Source organism: Gymnoscopelus microlampas, assembly GCF_963454915.1.
Source record: "Gymnoscopelus microlampas genome assembly, chromosome: 14".
NCBI lineage: Eukaryota > Metazoa > Chordata > Actinopteri > Myctophiformes > Myctophidae > Gymnoscopelus > Gymnoscopelus microlampas.
Window position 1 is genome coordinate 3,207,229 of NC_139951.1, and position 18,672 is coordinate 3,225,900.

The window sequence follows — 18,672 nt, forward strand, 5'->3', positions numbered from 1 at the left end:
TGACAAAACTGTCGGCGGTACCGTGCTGACTCAACCCCCCCCCCCCCGTTGACAAAATGGGACGGGACCATTTATTTGTTGCGCACCAAGTCACATCTCCAGGTGCTCTTCTGAGCACTAGACCTAAAAAGTTATGTGCACCCATGGAGATATGCCTTGTTACATAAATAAAGATTTACATTTTCATACACAACTTGAAATGTCATCATATAACTTCCATCTCCTTCATCTCTATATTAATGTGATAGCTTACTTATCAAGCCAAAATAAATCATGAAAATTCACCAACTTATTTCCAGTGGCCCTCATTTATCAACGCAGCTTATAAACCGGCGTATATTTTTCCATATATTCGGCCGTACACCAACGTCGAAGTCACATTTATCAACGCATCCTACACAGCTGATCCGAGCGTACACTTGGTCCCAGCGCTGATAAATGTCACGGCTGAAACCAAGCGTCATTTAAATAACACGCCCTTAAATATTCTCAAAACGCCACGATTTTACGACATGGAGACGAACCAGAATACGACCAAAGACATGAAAAGCCAATAAGAAACAGTTTCCCCCGCTCGCCGCACACGCCTCTCTCACTCGCTGTCTCGCTCTCTCTCTCTCTCACACACACACACACACACACGCACGCGCGCCCGTCCAACTTTGTCTTTCATGTAGCGTAGCGGTACATGAGACTCGGGCGGAATGCAGTGATTCCGTGCCGCCACGTTAATATTGGAGCGTCGGGTTTATATCCTTAACCCAGCCAGTGTGTAGCCTACATAACTCTCTATGACGTAACTCCATAACATAGGACAAGCTACTGTAAGTTTGTAGACCTCACTGTCAGTGAAAAGATGGTCGGGGCTCCCGAAAATTCTCTCATAGAAGCGCTGCTGCGCCGAAAATAGCAGATCTACAAGCTCACAACGCAATGCGACCTGTTGTGAGCTTGTAGATCTGCTATTTTCAAATAGCCAATGCAGCCATGCAGATCTGCAAGCTTAACCGAATTACTGTTAAAGCCGTTTGTTTAAATTACTTTATAAAATGTTATATTTTCACAGGGATTATTTATTAGTGTAGATATATACATTTATGAGTGGATTATGTGTCCAGATGCCTCTCAGACAGTCAAACAATGCTGCTCCGCAGGTCTAGAATGGAATAAACGGGAGCAGCCAACGTCAACAACTGGTCTCGACCAGACGTGAGATTTCAGCCTACGGTAGGATGAAGCCCACGTCAGGATATATTGATAAATGCCGAAAGGTGCGGTGATCTCGCCGTACGCTCATTATTCGGGCTGCACCACGTTGATAAATGAGGGCCAGTGTGTCTACTGCCTGTGAATCATAATTATGAGCATGCTCATCACTGGCTGTAGTGGTTTGGGATTTTGTCCAACAATACATATTATTTATGTTTACGACGATCGTAAAGCCAGCTTCCACCAAATCTATGGAGCCCAAATAAACTTCAGATCGTACTGAATAATACTATAGGGCATATCAGTGGCGGTCATTTTTCCCATTTAGATTTCCAAAAATATTGATAATTATTTTAATAAATACCCTTTGTTTTGCAGTTGTCTGGCAGAAACCAGCTAACCCCAAAATGTTCGTTTTTCAGGAAATGACAAAAACAAAACAAAAAGTGGAGTTAGGAGGTTTTCTTCATCATTGATAAGAACAGCTAAATGGACCTCCAAGCTCTCAATGAGGTTGGAGGCCAATAGGGTGGAGCCTGGAGTCAGCAAAACCAGCGAACTCCACCCCCCCTTTGGTTTGAGGATCCAATGGAGTTGGAGTTGGTTTTGTCAAAAGCACTTTTTAATATTTTTATTGTTTAATAAAACAATTAAAAATGTGTGTTTTAATCAACACACAGATGTAAAGGGTGTTCAATAGCACTGATTTATGGAAAAAATGCAAAAGCGGAAAAATTGAGTTTGGTGGTTTCTGCTGGACAGCAACGACAAATAAATATTATTTCACAGAATCAAATGGTTTATGGTCATGATTCACCAGGACCCTGGATGGCTTGATTATAGGCTTAAATTAATTGATATAAATATTTTTGGAAATCTCTATGGGAAAAATTAATGGGGTCTGGATCGATGGAACCAGAAAATGGCCGCCACTGCTATGCCCTATACTGTACTATTGATAAATATAGCAACGCTAGCTAACCTATGATTACTGTTGCCAATTACTCCCAAGTTGCTTACCATACCTTTAAAAAGTGGTAGTTTTAATGGCTTGATAAATGAACAATCACAATAATACACCCAAGCACTGCTCTCTCCTTGTCATCTTTGTGATAGATGATATAGCTATACTACGCAGATTATTGTGATATCACTGCTCACTTTTGTTTTAGAATTGTTTTTGCTTGCCGAAATTTAAAACAAATATGATTTAGATAGCACGTGTTTTAGACCGATTTGATGTTTACCTGGTATCCAAGTTGCCTTTAACACATTGAGTGCCAATCGCGTAGAGCTACGCGAACCTATTTAAAGGAGACATCCGGGCATTTTCAGTGTTATCTTTAATGTGTTGCTTAGCACTCACCAACATTGAAAGGGTCATTGCGTTAATCTCATTGAGTCCGTTTCGTCCCGTCTAACGACCCCCTCCGTCGGCATAATGGAGGCGCGACGATAGCCCAAATTCGCCTATTTTAACAAATGCAAAGTCTGTTTTTTATCTCCTAGATTTGCCAGTACGAGTTGCCAGTAGCTGGCAACTCGTGTTGCCAGGCAGGGAAATAAGCAACTAGCATTAGCTCGTTGTGCATTAGCAGTTAGCTCGTCGGGACTTTCAGCGCCTGTTATGGTATCATGAGACTCCACAATGACTACTAGGAGAAAAAAAACAGACTTTGCATCGTCGCGCCTCGTAATATGCCAACGGTGGGGGTCGACAGGGGGATTTGTGGAGTAAATCAATGGGCATTTCTACGTTGGTAAGTGATTTGCCACATATCAAAGATAACACTAAAAATGAACGGATGTCTCCTTTAAAGCCGCCACGTGCCAGTCGCGTAGACCTACGCAAAGTGGTGTTTTTTTCTTTTTTCCGAAAAAAAGTTCACATTGCACTTTTTTCAATTTTCGATACTGCACATTTCATTGTAGCACCACCGGAAACGGAATTATCCGGTATCCGGTTTTGCCGATCCCGTCGGCCTCCGTTCTAATGACGAAACTGAAACAATAAACTGGCACTGGTAAGTACATTATGAGATTAACCTCTGGCATGGAATGTGTTAAGGACTACATTGTTTACCCTGTTTGTTGACTAGGCATGATGACATTTACTCTGATTTCACAGTTGTACAATAAGTAGCTCTGGATAAAAGCATCTTCTAAATGCTTAAATTGGAAATTGTACCCTTCAAGAATTCCAATTGCCTTTCCAGCTCAACATTGCTACAGATAGACTCAGAGGCCAGAGTAGAACTCATTACAAGTTCATTGACTATGACGGTAATCCTCACCTGACATAACCACAGCATGCCCCTCTACTTTCATGGGCAGACGTCCCAGAGTTCTCCACTGATTGGTCAGAGGATCAAAGCTCTCAACTTTGGGAAACTTCTTCTTGGTCTCTCTTCCCACCGTTACAAGCACTTCAACAAGCAGGGGAGAAGGAGCAGGTCAGACAGCAGATTGAAGAGTTCAAGGAGAAACCACATTTATTTAATGAAAAGGGACCATCTAACAGGCATGCTTCTGACCTTAGGATACGGTAGATGTTGAGTGTCACCTTTTAACCACCCAAATAGCAAAAGCAGCAGCAGATACAGCAGCAGATACAAGCTCACAATATGTCACAATGAAACACATTGTGAGCTTGTAGATCTGCTATTTTTGCTATTAGTAATGACAAAATAAACTCCTAAAAAAAAGTTCTGAAACATAACTTTGGTCGATTGTTTCTCCCCTTCAATAATACCAATTGGGTATTGTATTTTATAGTTATCATTGATTAGTCACCTTTACAGCAAGGTATAACTTGTAAGGATTGTGCAATCATGGAATGAGCAACACAGCTAAACGTGTAGGTAGTGCCCCCCACCCAAATTTGCCAAAATCCCTCACTATACTCTGTTGGTAATTGCCACAGAGTGGGACCATTTCCAAACTTAGGACCAAATTCGTGAAACTGGTGAAGTCAAACCCTTGCCTCACTGAGGAAACATAGGCAATCTAACAGAGATTTACAGGCAGGATTTGCAAAATCATGTCTGTGACATGTCTGTCAAAGTTGCAGGACCCATGCTTAGGTGCCACACTCGACTGGCACACGCCTGCCGGCAGGTTGCTCAAAACGAGAGTGAGTACCAACAGATGCATATTGAGGGAATGTGGCAATTTTGGGGGGGGGGGGGGGGGGCGCTACCCACCAACTTCTTCCTCATTCCAAGATTGCACGATACTTACAAGTTAAACCAGGTTGTAAAGGTGACTAATCAACGATAACAATATAAAATACAATACCAATTGTTATTATTGAAGAGGAGAAATAGTCTACCGAAGTTAAGTTTCCGAACTTTTTTTGAGTAGTTAAAACAAAGAAATAGAACATAAACGTAGCACCAGGCACATACATGAGCCCTGGTAGTCACAGTGCAGTCTATATATTAGTGGAATGCTATAACCAAATTACCAGCCACTGAATTAATTCAGGAGAAATTGGTATAAATTGTGACATCTATAAAAGTACAATAATGTCAATTAAGGTTGAATTGTACAATTGAAATAATGATATCATGATGCAACTAGAAAAAGTGCTCCTCGGAGCACAGGTCTCCGCCAGGTCAGGTAGGTTATTGTGGCCTCCTGGTGGCGCTATAACAGGCCAATGTTAAAAGGGTGGCATTTGTTCCTTAACATAGGGTGAATGTGCGTGCAAAGTTTCACAGCAATCGGACGGTACATTCATGATTTGCGGATTTTTTTTTTCAAAACAAGCCACTACTGCAAACTTTAGATGTCAATCTTAGCCAATGAGGATGGAATATGAAAAATCTATAGAGATCTGCGTGAATTTTTGATAAAATCGGAAGGAGTAATATAAAAAAAATGTGTTTTACATAAGTCAGCCTCCTGGTGGCGCTATAAAAGGCAAATGTAAAAAATGCAGGGCAAAGGTTTTTCCTTGACCGCCAGGGAGTGCGCATACAAAGTTTTACACAGATCAGTGCAGTCATACAGTAGGTAAAAAACATGAATCGGCCTGTTATAGCGTAGTCTGGGAGGGTTAGCGTCGGAGCTTAGACAGCAGGGGCGCGGCCACTGCGTTGTGATTCAAATCAACAGCCAATGAAGAAAAGGGGGCGGGATCCACATGCAGTGGGTGTTGCATCTAAATAGGATCGACGGGAAGCAATTTCCCCTTGAGAAATTTCGGCCGCCATTGTTGTGTACTCCTGTTTGCCTCTCGTCGGACTTTTTAGACGAGTTGCACAGCTCTCAGACCGGTAAGAGGCGTGTCCGCTCAGATTCTGAGCATAAGGTACATCCCGCCCACAAATAACAGGGCTCTGGCCCAGAAGTTCCTCGCCAGAGCTGGCGAAAACTTCTGGGAACTCAGATTAGTTATAGCGCAACCATGAGGCTGATTTGAAATTTTTCAAGTGTCATTTCTTCCTCGGCATAGTGGAATTATGCGTGCACAATTTCACGGAAATTGCATGCTGTGTTCATGATTTGAGCCATTTTGTTGAAAACGAAGCACTCCTGCAAACTTTGGAAGCCATTTTTAGCCAATCAGGATGGAATATGAAAAATCTGAAAGAACAGTTTTGTTTAATGACTATAGCGATACTGGCCCTCATTTATCAACGCAGCGTATAAACCGGCGCATATTTTTCCATACATTCGGCCGTACACCAACGTCGAAGTCACATTTATCAACGCATCCTACACAGCTGATCTGAGCGTACACTTGGTCCCAGCGTTGATAAATGTCACGGCTGAAACCGAGCGTCATTTAAATAACGCGCCCTCAAAACGCCCCGATTTTACGACATGAAGACTAACCAGAATACGACCAAAGACATGAAAAGCCAATAAGAAATAGTTTCGCCTCGGCACACACGCCTCACTCTCACACACACACACACACACACGCCCGCTTCGTCTTTCCGTAGCGTAGCGGTACATGAGACTCGGGCGGAATGCAGCGATTCCGTGCCGCCACGTTAATATTGGAGCGTCGGGTTTATATCCTTAACCCAGCCAGGTTGTGTAGCCTACATAACTCTCTATGACATAACTCCATAACATAGGACAAGCTACTGTAAGTTTGTAGACCTCACTGTCCATGAAAAGGTGCCGTCCCGACCGCGGGACTCCCGGCGCAAAAGCGCTCGTATATTTTTGAAAATAGCAGATCTACAAGCTCACAACGCGTCGCGATGCAACGCTGGCTTGTGAGCTTGTAGATCTGCTATTTTCAATACAGACAGATCTACAATCTTATCTGAATGACTGTTAAAGCAGTTTGTTTAAATTACTTTATAAAATGATATATTTTCACAGTGATTATTTATTGTGTAGATATACACATTTAGGAGTGGATTATGTGTCTAGATGCCTGTCAGATAGTCAGACAATGCTGCTCCGCAGGTCTAGGATGGAATAAACGGGTGCAGCCAACGTCAACAACTGGTCTCGACCAGACGTGAGATCTCAGAGTACGGTAGGGTGAAGCCCACGTCAGGATATATTGATAAATGCCGAAAGGTGCGGTGATTACGCCGTACGCTCATTATTTGGGCTGCACCGCGTTGATAAATGAGGGCCACTGTGTACCGATTTGCGTGATGTTTGGACAAAATCTGTAGGAGTACTGTCAAAAAATATGTTTGCACAAATCGGCCTCCTGGTGGCGCTATAAAAGGCCCATGTGAAAATTTTGGGCCAGAAGTTCGGAATTGGCATCCAGGGAGTGTGTGTGCACAGTTTCGCTACAATCAAGCCAACGGTGGCGGATATTAGCTGGTCACAGACGGACACACACACACACACACACACAGACGGTAAAACATACTCTCTCGGCCTGGCGGAGACAATAACCATTAAGAACACTGAATGGCAAACTAAAGTCATATTTGTCTTGGCAGATATGGAGGCGAGTCAAACAGCATGCATGTGTTCAGCAGGGTACCTGCTGTCCTGCGTGGGCGTGCTGTGTTACTGTAGGGCCGCTCCTTGGCCTCAGAGATGAACCTCTGGCAGCCCTGGTGTTCTTTCACCACATCCAGACACTCAACCACAGTGTGGAGGTAGGAGGGACTGATGAGAGGCAGACGGATTTGCTCTAACACCTTAAAGAACACATAGAACACTCATTATTTACTGGTCCAACTGGATATTGGGGGAACAACATAATAATGATCATGCATATTATCAGCAAGCACCATATTTAGATGCCAAGCATCTAAGCAAGCCAAGCATCTCCATCAAGCATGGATAGAAGACATATCTATAGGAAGAGACAAGAAAGACAAGAAAGGACCTTTTCAAAGCTCAGTCTGTGGGTAGGACACTTGTCTAACCACAACATGGCGGCTTCAAACACCATGTCCTCCTTGGGCGCACGGAGATGGTCACTGGCAAGAATCTCTGTCACTCTTTCCACAGAGAGAGAGAGAAACTCTTCCTATTGGTAGGGGGAAAAATTAAGTAGATTTTAGATTGTTTTTTTTATAGATAGATGACAACCCTAGTCCCATACTTTATACTGAAGTAACCTTTTCTCCTGTGAAGTGCTCACTGATATTGGTTTGTTTAGTGAAATGACACATGTGACTATAGCTTTTTAATATATATATATCCATTATGTAGAAAAGGCCCCAAAGTTAGAGATTTAAGCATTTAATTACATGTATTATTTCCTTGGCATTCTGATATTGCACTTATAGAGGTCTGACTGTTGACACTGATTGCCAAGCTACAGTAACCAAGTGCCCATTATTCTGAAATAGCTGATCAAATCTCACAGGATTTAAGAGACATTCCTAATGTCAATACTGAGTATTGAGTCGTCTTTTAAGACATTAATTCAGTTTGTTTTGAGCCTGCTCCAAACTAGAGAGTGTAGTGTGCGTCAATGACCATGTACTGCGTGTAAGTTCATTGTTGATGTTATTATTTATGTAACTAAAACATGCTCATGAAGTTTGTAAAGTGCTAACTAAGCTAATACCTGTTGCTAATATCTATTGTCTGAATTAGCTCCATGCTTGTCAGTAATGGCTGATGTTCAGGGATGATTATAGCTGGGCTAATTTATACACGGTCACTCTCACACAAGTCTTTAATATGTTATTAAGAATAACTGCTGCATATGAGTTTATTGCATGTTATTTGTCAAGTCATGCTAATGTATTCTGCCTAATTCAAGCTACAGTATTGTCTAGTCACAGTTGGGTTATGACTGGTTCATTGGATATACAACCACTATTCTAAACTGTGAAATGTATCATATTTGGTATTGTATCGCTCCAGCTGGATGACACCATTTGACTGGTTTGATGTGTAATTAATGGTGTATTGTACTTTTATTAATGCACTTATTTGTCTCTATATTCTGTTTATTCCCAGAAAGCCACACAAACTGTGTATTGTTGAACTGTCACTCCATGTCTGTGACTGCAAAAGGGAGTAAAAGTAAAAGGAGAAAACCCTGTATCAAGCCTCTCTCTCTTCTTTAATATCTGGAATAAGTGGTGTTCTGGCCGACACACCAACGTGAACCTAGTGAACAATAGCAATCAGCACCCCAAAATCAGCATAGCTGCATTCCTTTCACTACACATTCACTGGCCAATGATTGACTGTTTCTACCCAGGCCTGGGTCAGTTATGGTGGTGACATATTAAGTAATACTAATAAAGTAATAGGAGAAAAAAAGCCAACAGACAAACAACTTGGTTAATGTATGATCCCTCAATCACTAACCTGCTGGTAGACCTCAATGAAGTTTTCCAGAATGTAATCCATGCTGGGTTTCTTCAGAATTTCACAGGGGTGGTCGTCAGAACAGCAGTAAATCCCTACACAGTTATTTACATCTATGTGACGCATCATGTAGTCACAGCAGGCCTCTCTAACAGCTGTGACATCCAACAAGTCTGATGCAGCTAGCAGGGCCTAGACCAGATGAACAAAATGTCTTAATCAAGCACTGATGTTATGTAGCATAAACAATGAAGAAGGTTTATGATAATAATACATTACCTGCACATTTGCAGTGCAGATGGACACCTTTGAAGTGTAGGCATAGTTCACCAACAAACCAATAATCTGAGGTTCCACTCCACTCATGGTCACCCTTTCCTGTGTGGACTCCTTCATACCAGATGTAAACATGGCCTGTGCAGGTTGGAAAGGTGAATGGTTGGCTTGGAGTGCTCATGGTTCAGGCTTTTCTTATTTTACATTGTTAATTGATTACTTCATTGGATATAGGCAGAGTTGTATGTCTAACCACACCCCTTAAAGGGCCACTACACCCATTTAACATATTTTCATATATTTGTTCCTCACTAAGGCTCATTAAAAGACGGTACCATTTTTGTCCATTAGGTTAGTGTCTCAGAGGAGGGCTGTGGACAGTTCAGAAACCAGGCTACCATTAGTATCCTCAATATGCAGGTTTGGTCATTTCAAACAGTGTTTATTTTTGTATTTTTTATTCACGCAAGAACAATGGCTTATATTTCAGCATGGCAACTTTACAGGAAGAGAAAGGCTGCATTTTCTATTAGCTTGGAGTCAGTGCCATTTTATAATGAGCATAAGTGAGAACCAATCATATGAAGATGGGTTGAAAATGGGTGGACCTTTAACAACAGCAGGTCAATAAATGTGTGTAATTACCTCAAAGTAAGAGCTAAAGGAGGCCAGTACAGAACGATGGCAGGGGAACTCCTGTCCCTCACAGCACAGTATCACATCACACAAGACACTGTTGAGCCGCAGCCTGTTTAGGCCCTCTAACACCTTGTAGGGATGGTCGGGTTCTGCAAACATCTCAGTCTTCAGTGAGGATGGAGGTACACTGGTGCTGTCCTCCTGAAATGCATCCAGAGCGGGTTTTATGAATCAGACCAATAAATAACTATTCATCTATGAATAATGTTGCTGTGCTTCATGTGTCAACAGTCAACACATTGCAGCTTGTACACAACAATGCAGCCCACCCACCCAACAGCTATTTGAACACACACAAAACTCACATGGTAAGAGTCCAGTCTCGTTCTCTTGGCAGCCTGTGGTGATTCTCTCTGGCAGGCAGCATCCAGGATGTTGTCAGCCATGGCTGAGGTGAGGTGTGGTGGAGTGGGTCGCGTCTGCAGAGAGAACACACAACATTACTGTTACATGCGGTTACACAGTCAAATCCTCACCGTCCATTTAACTCTGAGGGTAGACATGGAACCTTGATGGAATGAACATAATTCACCTTTCAAGTCTTTTTTATAATCGCCTTAATTAGTGATTTACTGACAGTGATTTCATTAAATTCAGGCTGAGCATAGTGACATGAAGTTGTAGCGTGGTCAGATGTGATGAAGGACAAGCTTATTATGTTGTCAATCTGATAATACTGAAGCTATATTTAATCAGGGGATATTTGTTATATAATAATGCCCGGGCTCCTACACACTGTTCAGTTACTGTAAAAAGCACTGTTTGTTAACTGGGAGTTTCCCAGTACAGCCGCTGTCTTCTACTGCCACAGGAGCAGTTATTAGGATTCTTTCTCTGGGTTACTTTGACAAAGGAACAAGAAAATGCTTCTCAATGAGTGCAAAGTAAGCATCATTTGGCCTTCTAGGTAAATTCACATTTCTATGTATTTTTTGTGGAATTAAGTAACATATCAGCCACAATGTTAATGAACATAGGGTGTGCCAACGTGTCGTCACCAAAGGTTCGCCACGCCCCCTTTTTGACGCTACTGCCCGAGAGGGGTCAGACTGTACATAGAGACGCGCTTAAAGGAGGAGTTCACCCAAAAAATGACTTATTTTCTATCAATTACACACCCCATGAAGCCTTGATTTCATAGATTTATTTTTGTGGCATTCCTAAGAAAATAATTTGATGACCGGGTGTATTTCCGGTAGGAGACACAAATAATCTACTTTGTGTCTCCCACCGGATACATTAGCCGGTAGGAAAGGAAAGTATTAAATAAGTTTCATACTTCATCCTACTCCTTTTTGAACATGAAGAATTATAGTATATTTCATTTAATTGTATTTACCTCGTCTAATTTTAACATGTTCAAAATAAAGACTTTCATTCATTTATTAATTCATTCAATGATGAAATATTTCACTCTACTTTTTTCTTATTTTTGCATACCACCACCAGAGGGCGCTCGCGTACCACTGGCCACAGGTTGAGAGAAAAAAAGGTTGAGAGAAAAAAAATACTTATCCACCTGTTTCCTAGGCCTTTCACTGTGTTCCACTTCCTGTCTTTCGATCCAATGAAAACCAATGAAACCGGTCAGATGACCAATGACATCCAATGAAATCCAACAGGAAGTGGAACACCCAAGGCCTAGGAAACAGGTGGATATCAGCCTCAATAGAGCATCGCAGTTGCACAGAATCCGGGTGCCGGAAGTAAATACTCAATGCATTTTTCCCATTGACTTTTCCAAAAATATTTATATCAATACATTTAAGCATTTAAGTATGGGTTAGCGCCCCATGCTGTGTCTTCCGTGAGGAAGAAGCCCAAAAACCCCGCGGTGAGGCCTTTAGGAGGGCCATTCCATTCCAGCGTACCGCAAGCGGAGCTAATACCATTAGACGGCCCAATCTAGTGGTATCGGCCCAAGGAACCATCACGCCAGAAGGAAATGTTTGGATCGGGGCGGTGCATCTGATCTGGCGCAGCGCTCAGGTCCTGGACCTGGTGAGACGAAGGAGGAGCCCGGCCAGGAGACAACCCACAGTGCCTAGTCCCTCCACGTGCCAGAGCCTCCCCGAATCCCGGCAGAGTACTTCCGGAGAAGCGGACTGAGTGGCCCTGTCTTTCCCTATAGGACTGACCGTGGGTGCTACTGGGACGTAAGTCGGGGCTTGATCAACCCTGGCTGGGTCACCTGGGCGAGGGTGTATGTTGTATGTTGCGAGACCCGAAACACCCTATGACCCCAGGCTACAACACTGATGATGCGTCCCAGTTGCATCCATGTGATGTATTTCTTTATTAGTTATTCTATTTATAGTGGCTCATAGGAATTTATAGACTACGTGACAACCAGGAATAGTTTGGTGACCACAGGAGAGACTGTTGACAGCCGGAATGTAGACGGCATCCCGGGAGCAGTATGGGTTAGCGCCCCATGCTGTGTCTTCCGTGAGGAAGAAGCCCAAAAAACCCGCGGTGAGGCCTTTAGGAGGGCCATTCCATTCCAGCGTACCGCAAGCGGAGCTAATACCATTAGACGGCCCAATCTAGTGGTATCGGCCCAAGGAACCATCACGCCAGAAGGAAATGTTTGGATCGGGGCGGTGCATCTGATCTGGCGCAGCGCTCAGGTCCTGGACCTGGTGAGACGAAGGAGGAGCCCGGCCAGGAGACAACCCACAGTGCCTAGTCCCTCCACGTGCCAGAGCCTCCCCGAATCCCGGCAGAGTACTTCCGGATAAGCGGACTGAGTGGCCCTGTCTTTCCCTATAGGACTGACCGTGGGTGCTACTGGGACGTAAGTCGGGGCTTGATCAACCCTGGCTGGGTCACCTGGGCGAGGGTGTATGTTGTATGTTGCGAGACCCGAAACACCCTATGACCCCAGGCTACAACACTGATGATGCGTCCCAGTTGCATCCATGTGATGTATTTCTTTATTTATTATAAGCCTAGAATCAAGCCATCCAGGATGCTGGTGAATCATGACCATAAAACCTTTTTTTCTGTGATTTTTTTAAATTTTATATTTAATGATATGATATACTATGTTTAATAAATACCCTTTGTTTTGCCGTTTTCAAAAAAGTTTTTTCACAGAATCAAACGTTTTATGGTCATGATTCACCAGCATCCTGGATAGCTTGATTCTAGGCTTAAATTAATTTATATAAATATTTTCGGAAAAGTCAATGGGAAAAATGCATTGAGTATTTACTTCCGGCAACTGGAAGTGGGCGGGAACTGCGACGCTCTATAGACCATATTCACACGGCGGCCATGTTGCTATTAAGTCAATGAACGGGTCCATTTGTTCCATTTGTACACTCTCAGAGTTACACACCTGTAAGGGGCCATTTGGAAGCCCATGAGGGTCCCTGGACCCCAACTGTAGACCCACTGGTGTAACAGAGTGTTTACAGTGAGTCAACATGCACAATATCAGCAACCCCGACTCTGTTTGACCAGAATGGAACAGAGCCTTCATTAGTATCATTGGGAACACCTGTGAATTTCTTCATAATATGGCTGCTGTGCATAGAGCCTACCCAACTACAACTATAGCACTCACATTCACAACACGCATATATATATATACGATACAAACATAACGTATTAAACACATATTGTTGTACTATCCTTAGATCAACACTATAGTAGATGTATTTTATAGAGTCTGACTTTTACTTCCGTATCTACGAGAGTAGTCTTGGCTCCACCCCACCAGTTTACACTGGAATGTCAGCAGTAAAGCCCGTATTTCTCCGAACATGTACAAATGCAAAAAAAATAAGGTAATTACATGCTTGCCCCACATGTAAACTAGGTGTCCGGCGTGTTTGTGTAATGTATTAGTCTATATTTTTCAATAAAGAAGTGTTTTAATCCCGTCTGTGGCCGATTCTGTCCGAATTCCCCAATGGGCGGTAGCGACGGGGCGCATCTGGTGAACGCCGGAATTAGACTCAATGTAAACAGAAAATAAACGAGGCTGGAGAATGGCTTTTTGGCCACAGACGGGATTAAAACACGTCTTTATTGAATAATATGGACCAATACATTGCACAAACACGCCGTACACCTCGTTAACATTTGAGGCAAGCACCTTATATTTTATGTGTGTACATGTTCGGAGAAATACGGGCTTTACTGGTGAAATTCCAGGGCAGGTTAAGGTAAAAGTAATAAACACATAAAAACACAAATAAAACAAACATACCTCGATGTCTGCGTAGTGCGTACAAGGGAGTCCAACCAAGAGTCACACCTGACAGACTCGCACAAACAGTCCTTCAACAACTGTTAATTGAATAAACGATGTAATTTTCACGTTTAGACGTTTTAAACTAGAGAACTCTACGGTTTTAAACTTCCAAACTTTCCTCCCGCTTCTCGTTTTCGGGGTGTGTAACTGCTAATTGTGTCCTCCTCCTCCTAACTCGGTAAATAGTTCCGGACACAAACATAAATACTCTTCCCACATGGTGCAAACAAAACAGTCCATGAAATAAATCATACAAGAAATAAAGAACATAAAACAACAATAAACAAATATTATTATGGCAGTTAAATCTATTTATAATATTGAAAATTGGCTATATAAATTAATTAACACACAATAAAAAGTAGGAATAGAATGGGGCAGTTGAAGATTAATACAAATACAATACAATAAAGAAGGGGGAAAAAGTTAAATAAAATGATTTAGCTTAATTAATTAATTGCCAATTAAAACGTGGATGTTTTCTCAATGTTATTGATGAGGTCAACTAGTGTTTTTGGACTCCTGTGTATCTATTCGATTGTTAAGACGTGACGTTGCGCCCCGCTAGAATAACTTCCGGGTCCAAGTGTTTTAATGTTAATAATAATAATGTTAAATCATAATAATAAATAAATACTTTGTACTTCTATGATATTAGCATTAAGACCCTTATTAACCCTCAATGGTTCATTTCTGAAAAAGGAGGTTATTGTAAAAAGATTTACGGGTTCCAACATGTTGTTTACAATGAAGAGTGGACGGCGCTGGTGCCTTTTGGACCCGGACGTGACATCGGACTACAAAATTACGTCAGACTTAAGAACCGAATTTCTGCAACCTGCAAGGGGGGGGGCTATAAAACCAACATTCCAATAAAGCAGGGCTGAGAGGAGCTTTTATAAACAGCTTTATACATAGATACAAATAAATGCTGAACCCCCCTCACTGCTGGGTTTAGTGTTCTTTGGACAATTTATCAGAGCAATCTAGTCCATTGAGAACATGTTTCTCGGCATTCTGATTTAGCCTTCATTCTAAACAATTAATTGATGTCATAGAATGCTCTATGGAACATGTTCATACATTTTTCCTTAATGTAGAAATACATGTTTTCATTACACACATAACTTTGCTTTAGTTCATAGAAAACAATGCACATTTGGCTAAATCTATATATGAATCTATACAATGTTGTGACAACATGGTTTTCATATGTGTAAATTCCTTCAATTTCTCAAAACATCATTCTTTATTCACATTCGTGGTTTCAATAACTATGCAAATACAAAGGGCCTTGTAGTAGGTAGCATTAGTATTAGAGAGATGGTGATTCTATTAATTTAAAAACTCATTGGTGTCTCTAGTGTAAAAAAAAACATCAAGTTACATTTCACATGGCTCCACTCTATTCATTACAGGTGAACATTTTCGAAATGCTTCACAATTTTTAAAGATTTTAAAAAATGTTTAGAAAATCCAAGCTCCAAGTCCGATTCTTTTGGCCAAACTGTTTGCTGGATGTGGAGCTGTGAGTCCACACGTATGACCTGTTTTACCACCCAGAAAGGCTCCACACTCCACAGACACTGACATGCCCCGCTAACAATACCAGGTGGGGGCTTCCCTGGAACATGTGAGGGCCGACATCCCATTCCCTGTCACAATCCACAGGAACCACTACGTCATTGTCACCATGGACTACTTCACCAAGTGGCCAAAGACATATGGTTCTAGAACAGTTTGTGGACAACATGGTGGAAAAACTGGTTGATGAGAAGTTCTGTCTCCCCACAGCGACCAGGGTGCAACTTCGAGGCTGGGGGGGTTCCAGGATGTCTGGCATAGGCGGCGGGTAATGAAGGCTAGGGTAGGCTAAGCCTTCCCAAATGTTATCCTGGAAAAATTTTGAAATTGAGCAAATTATATATAATAAATGTGCGCAGCATTATATATTGTGTGTGCTGTCGCTGCAGCCCCCTGGTGACAATCACGCCTACCCGCCGATCAAAGGAGCACCCTCTCCGCCCCCTCCCTTCAGCAGAAAATAACGTGCATTACTGCGTTCACATCAGCGCAGGCTGCGCAGCACTGCTTGTCACCCTATAACCGAAATAAACTTAATAAAGTAACCAAAAAAGTAACTTTATCCACTTTATCCGTGGACCACGGGAAACCCGAAAAAAATCGCGCGCGCGCGCGAAGGACACATGCGCGCGCGCATGTGTCCCGTACTAGCCTTCCCAAATGTCGGACTCACCCGCCGCCTATGATGTCTGGGAAACAAGGACCGCTCCCCTACATCCCCAGAGTGACAGTCAGGCTGGTCGAGTGCGTCAACCTCACACCTGGCTACCCAACTCACCATCCTCACTGTCTGCTGGCAGGACTGGGACCTCCACCTGCCCCTGGTCCTGTGGTCACATTGGACTGGACTGCAGTATAAAGGTATTATCCTGTTATATATCATTATTGTTGGCAGTCTGTGGAGACAACATTTCACTACTTGTAGGCCTATTTGTATGAGTGAGAGACAAATGAACCAAGAAGAACAACAGTCAACACAGTAACTCCCAGTGGCTTTTATGCTTAGTGGATAGCTGTGAACCCCAGTGGTCCTTGTGTTCGGACCACCACCTGAGCCAGAAATAAGGGGGGATGCTGGATTGGAATATTTTGCACAGCTATGTGAGATATTACAGGTGACACATGAACTGATTTAGGGACTGCTTGCAGAGTACAGGGCCCGCCAGAAGCAGGCCTATATGAATTCCAATATGCGGGAATGGACTCGACTCTGCAGACCTGGGTATGGGTGTTCCTTCCTGGAAAAAAAAGGGGGTGTCACTGTGGACTGGGCCGTGTACTGTACTGAACAAACTGTTAAGACGTGGTCTAATGGGTGCAGCTGGTGGGGGGCTGCAAGGTGGTCCCCCAAATGGACTGAATGGCACAGTACCAGCCTTTCGTTGATGTAGATGACAATCAGGGAAGCATGATGTGTCTCCCTAGGTCTAGGACATACATGGGCAACTGGCGGCCCTGCCTTCACTTAAAGGACAACTTTGTTTTTTTACAACCAAGGTTTATATTTTAGCTTGTAATTAAAGTAATTAAAAGATGAGTGTTACATTTTTTTTAATTTACTGCTTTCTATAGTTTTAGCAATTTTCGCGATATTTTTACAGTGTGTGTCTAGTGGGCGGGGGCATTCTGTCCGGTGGTTAAATATGTCTTTTTTTACACAATAACCCAGCGTTTTCTTTATTAGTATTTACAGAAGCTTGTTTCTAGCCCCCAATAACTCACATCTGGCCATCAAAGACCACAGGACCTTTTTTATTGTGTAAAAAAGGCATATTTAGCCACCGGACAGAATGCCCCCGCCCACTGTAAAAAATATCGTGAAAATTGCTAAAACTATAGAAAGCAGTAAATGAAAAAAAAATAACACTCATCTTTTATTTACTTTAATTACAAGCTAAAATATAAACCTTGGTTGTAAAAAACCAAAGTTGTCCTTTAATGCAGGCAGGTCTGGTTAATATCGGAATACTGATGTATTATTGATTTCAGGTGTTACAATTCCAAACATGCAAACATGACCCGCTTTATTAGTAGCGTAGAGACTAGTATTCCAATTCTGTTGTCTTTTTTTATGTCCAATGTATTTGTACTTAACTTAAGTTCATAAAGTTAACATAAGTATAATATACGTAAATGCATTTGAAATTATAACTAAATGCATTTGAAATTAAATTCACATTTAACTTTTCAGGATTCTACTTAAAAAATAGCACAACAAAATCTGGATTCAAATTAAAAAGTAGCAAAAATAGCCAATCCACAAGCTCAAAACGCGTTTTGTGTGTCATAGAATGGCGAAAATAGTTAAAATACAGAGATAAGAGGACAATGGCGTAAAAAAAGTTTAAATACAGAGATAAGAGGAGTCTGCTCGACAGTATATGCAAAGTGGCCCTCTGGAGTGAGTGTTGAAATATAGTGGCCCTCTCAATCATCAAAGTTGCCCTGCCCTAGGAGACACCAGAGCACTAGGGTGGGAGACGAGACAGACGGTTACCCCTAATACCCCAGCACCTCTGAGACTGGGTTGTGTGAATGGGTTACAGTTCAACTGTCCTCAGTGGGGCTCAACTCTGAGGGGTTCAACTCGTAGCCCAGTATGCCCTGAGGTTCGTTAAGTTCTGGCCACTGGGCTGCATGTAGGCAGGGATATCAATGAATCGATAATAGTAAGGGAATACATTAAAAAAAGGCATGTATGACATTAAAGGACAACTTAACCCATTTTCAACCTATATTCATAAAATAGATCCTCACTAATGCTCCTGATACAATTGTGTAATTTTTTCTACTCAGTCTGTGTCTCATAGGAGGGCTGTGGACACTTCAGAAACCTGTCTACAGGGATATGAATAATATAGTAAAGGAACACA

The 18,672-nt window shown here is 42.3% G+C and overlaps 1 protein-coding gene across 1 annotated transcript in view; it reads right to left on the reverse strand.

The window, feature by feature from the left end:
* LOC311059609 (uncharacterized protein) overlaps positions 1–15,808 on the reverse strand; it is a gene marked incomplete at both ends in the record, with an annotated part of 109,653 nt that extends 93,845 nt beyond the window's left edge. The window contains 9 exons of the mRNA XM_084077613.1: positions 3,504–3,635; positions 7,181–7,340; positions 7,532–7,675; positions 8,977–9,168; positions 9,256–9,390; positions 9,898–10,092; positions 10,257–10,370; positions 14,171–14,178; positions 15,772–15,808. Coding sequence (XP_083933739.1) covers positions 3,504–3,635; positions 7,181–7,340; positions 7,532–7,675; positions 8,977–9,168; positions 9,256–9,390; positions 9,898–10,092; positions 10,257–10,370; positions 14,171–14,178; positions 15,772–15,808 — 1,117 coding nt within the window. The remainder of the gene's footprint in view (positions 1–3,503; positions 3,636–7,180; positions 7,341–7,531; positions 7,676–8,976; positions 9,169–9,255; positions 9,391–9,897; positions 10,093–10,256; positions 10,371–14,170; positions 14,179–15,771) is intronic.
* Between the last annotated feature and the right edge of the window lie 2,864 nt (positions 15,809–18,672).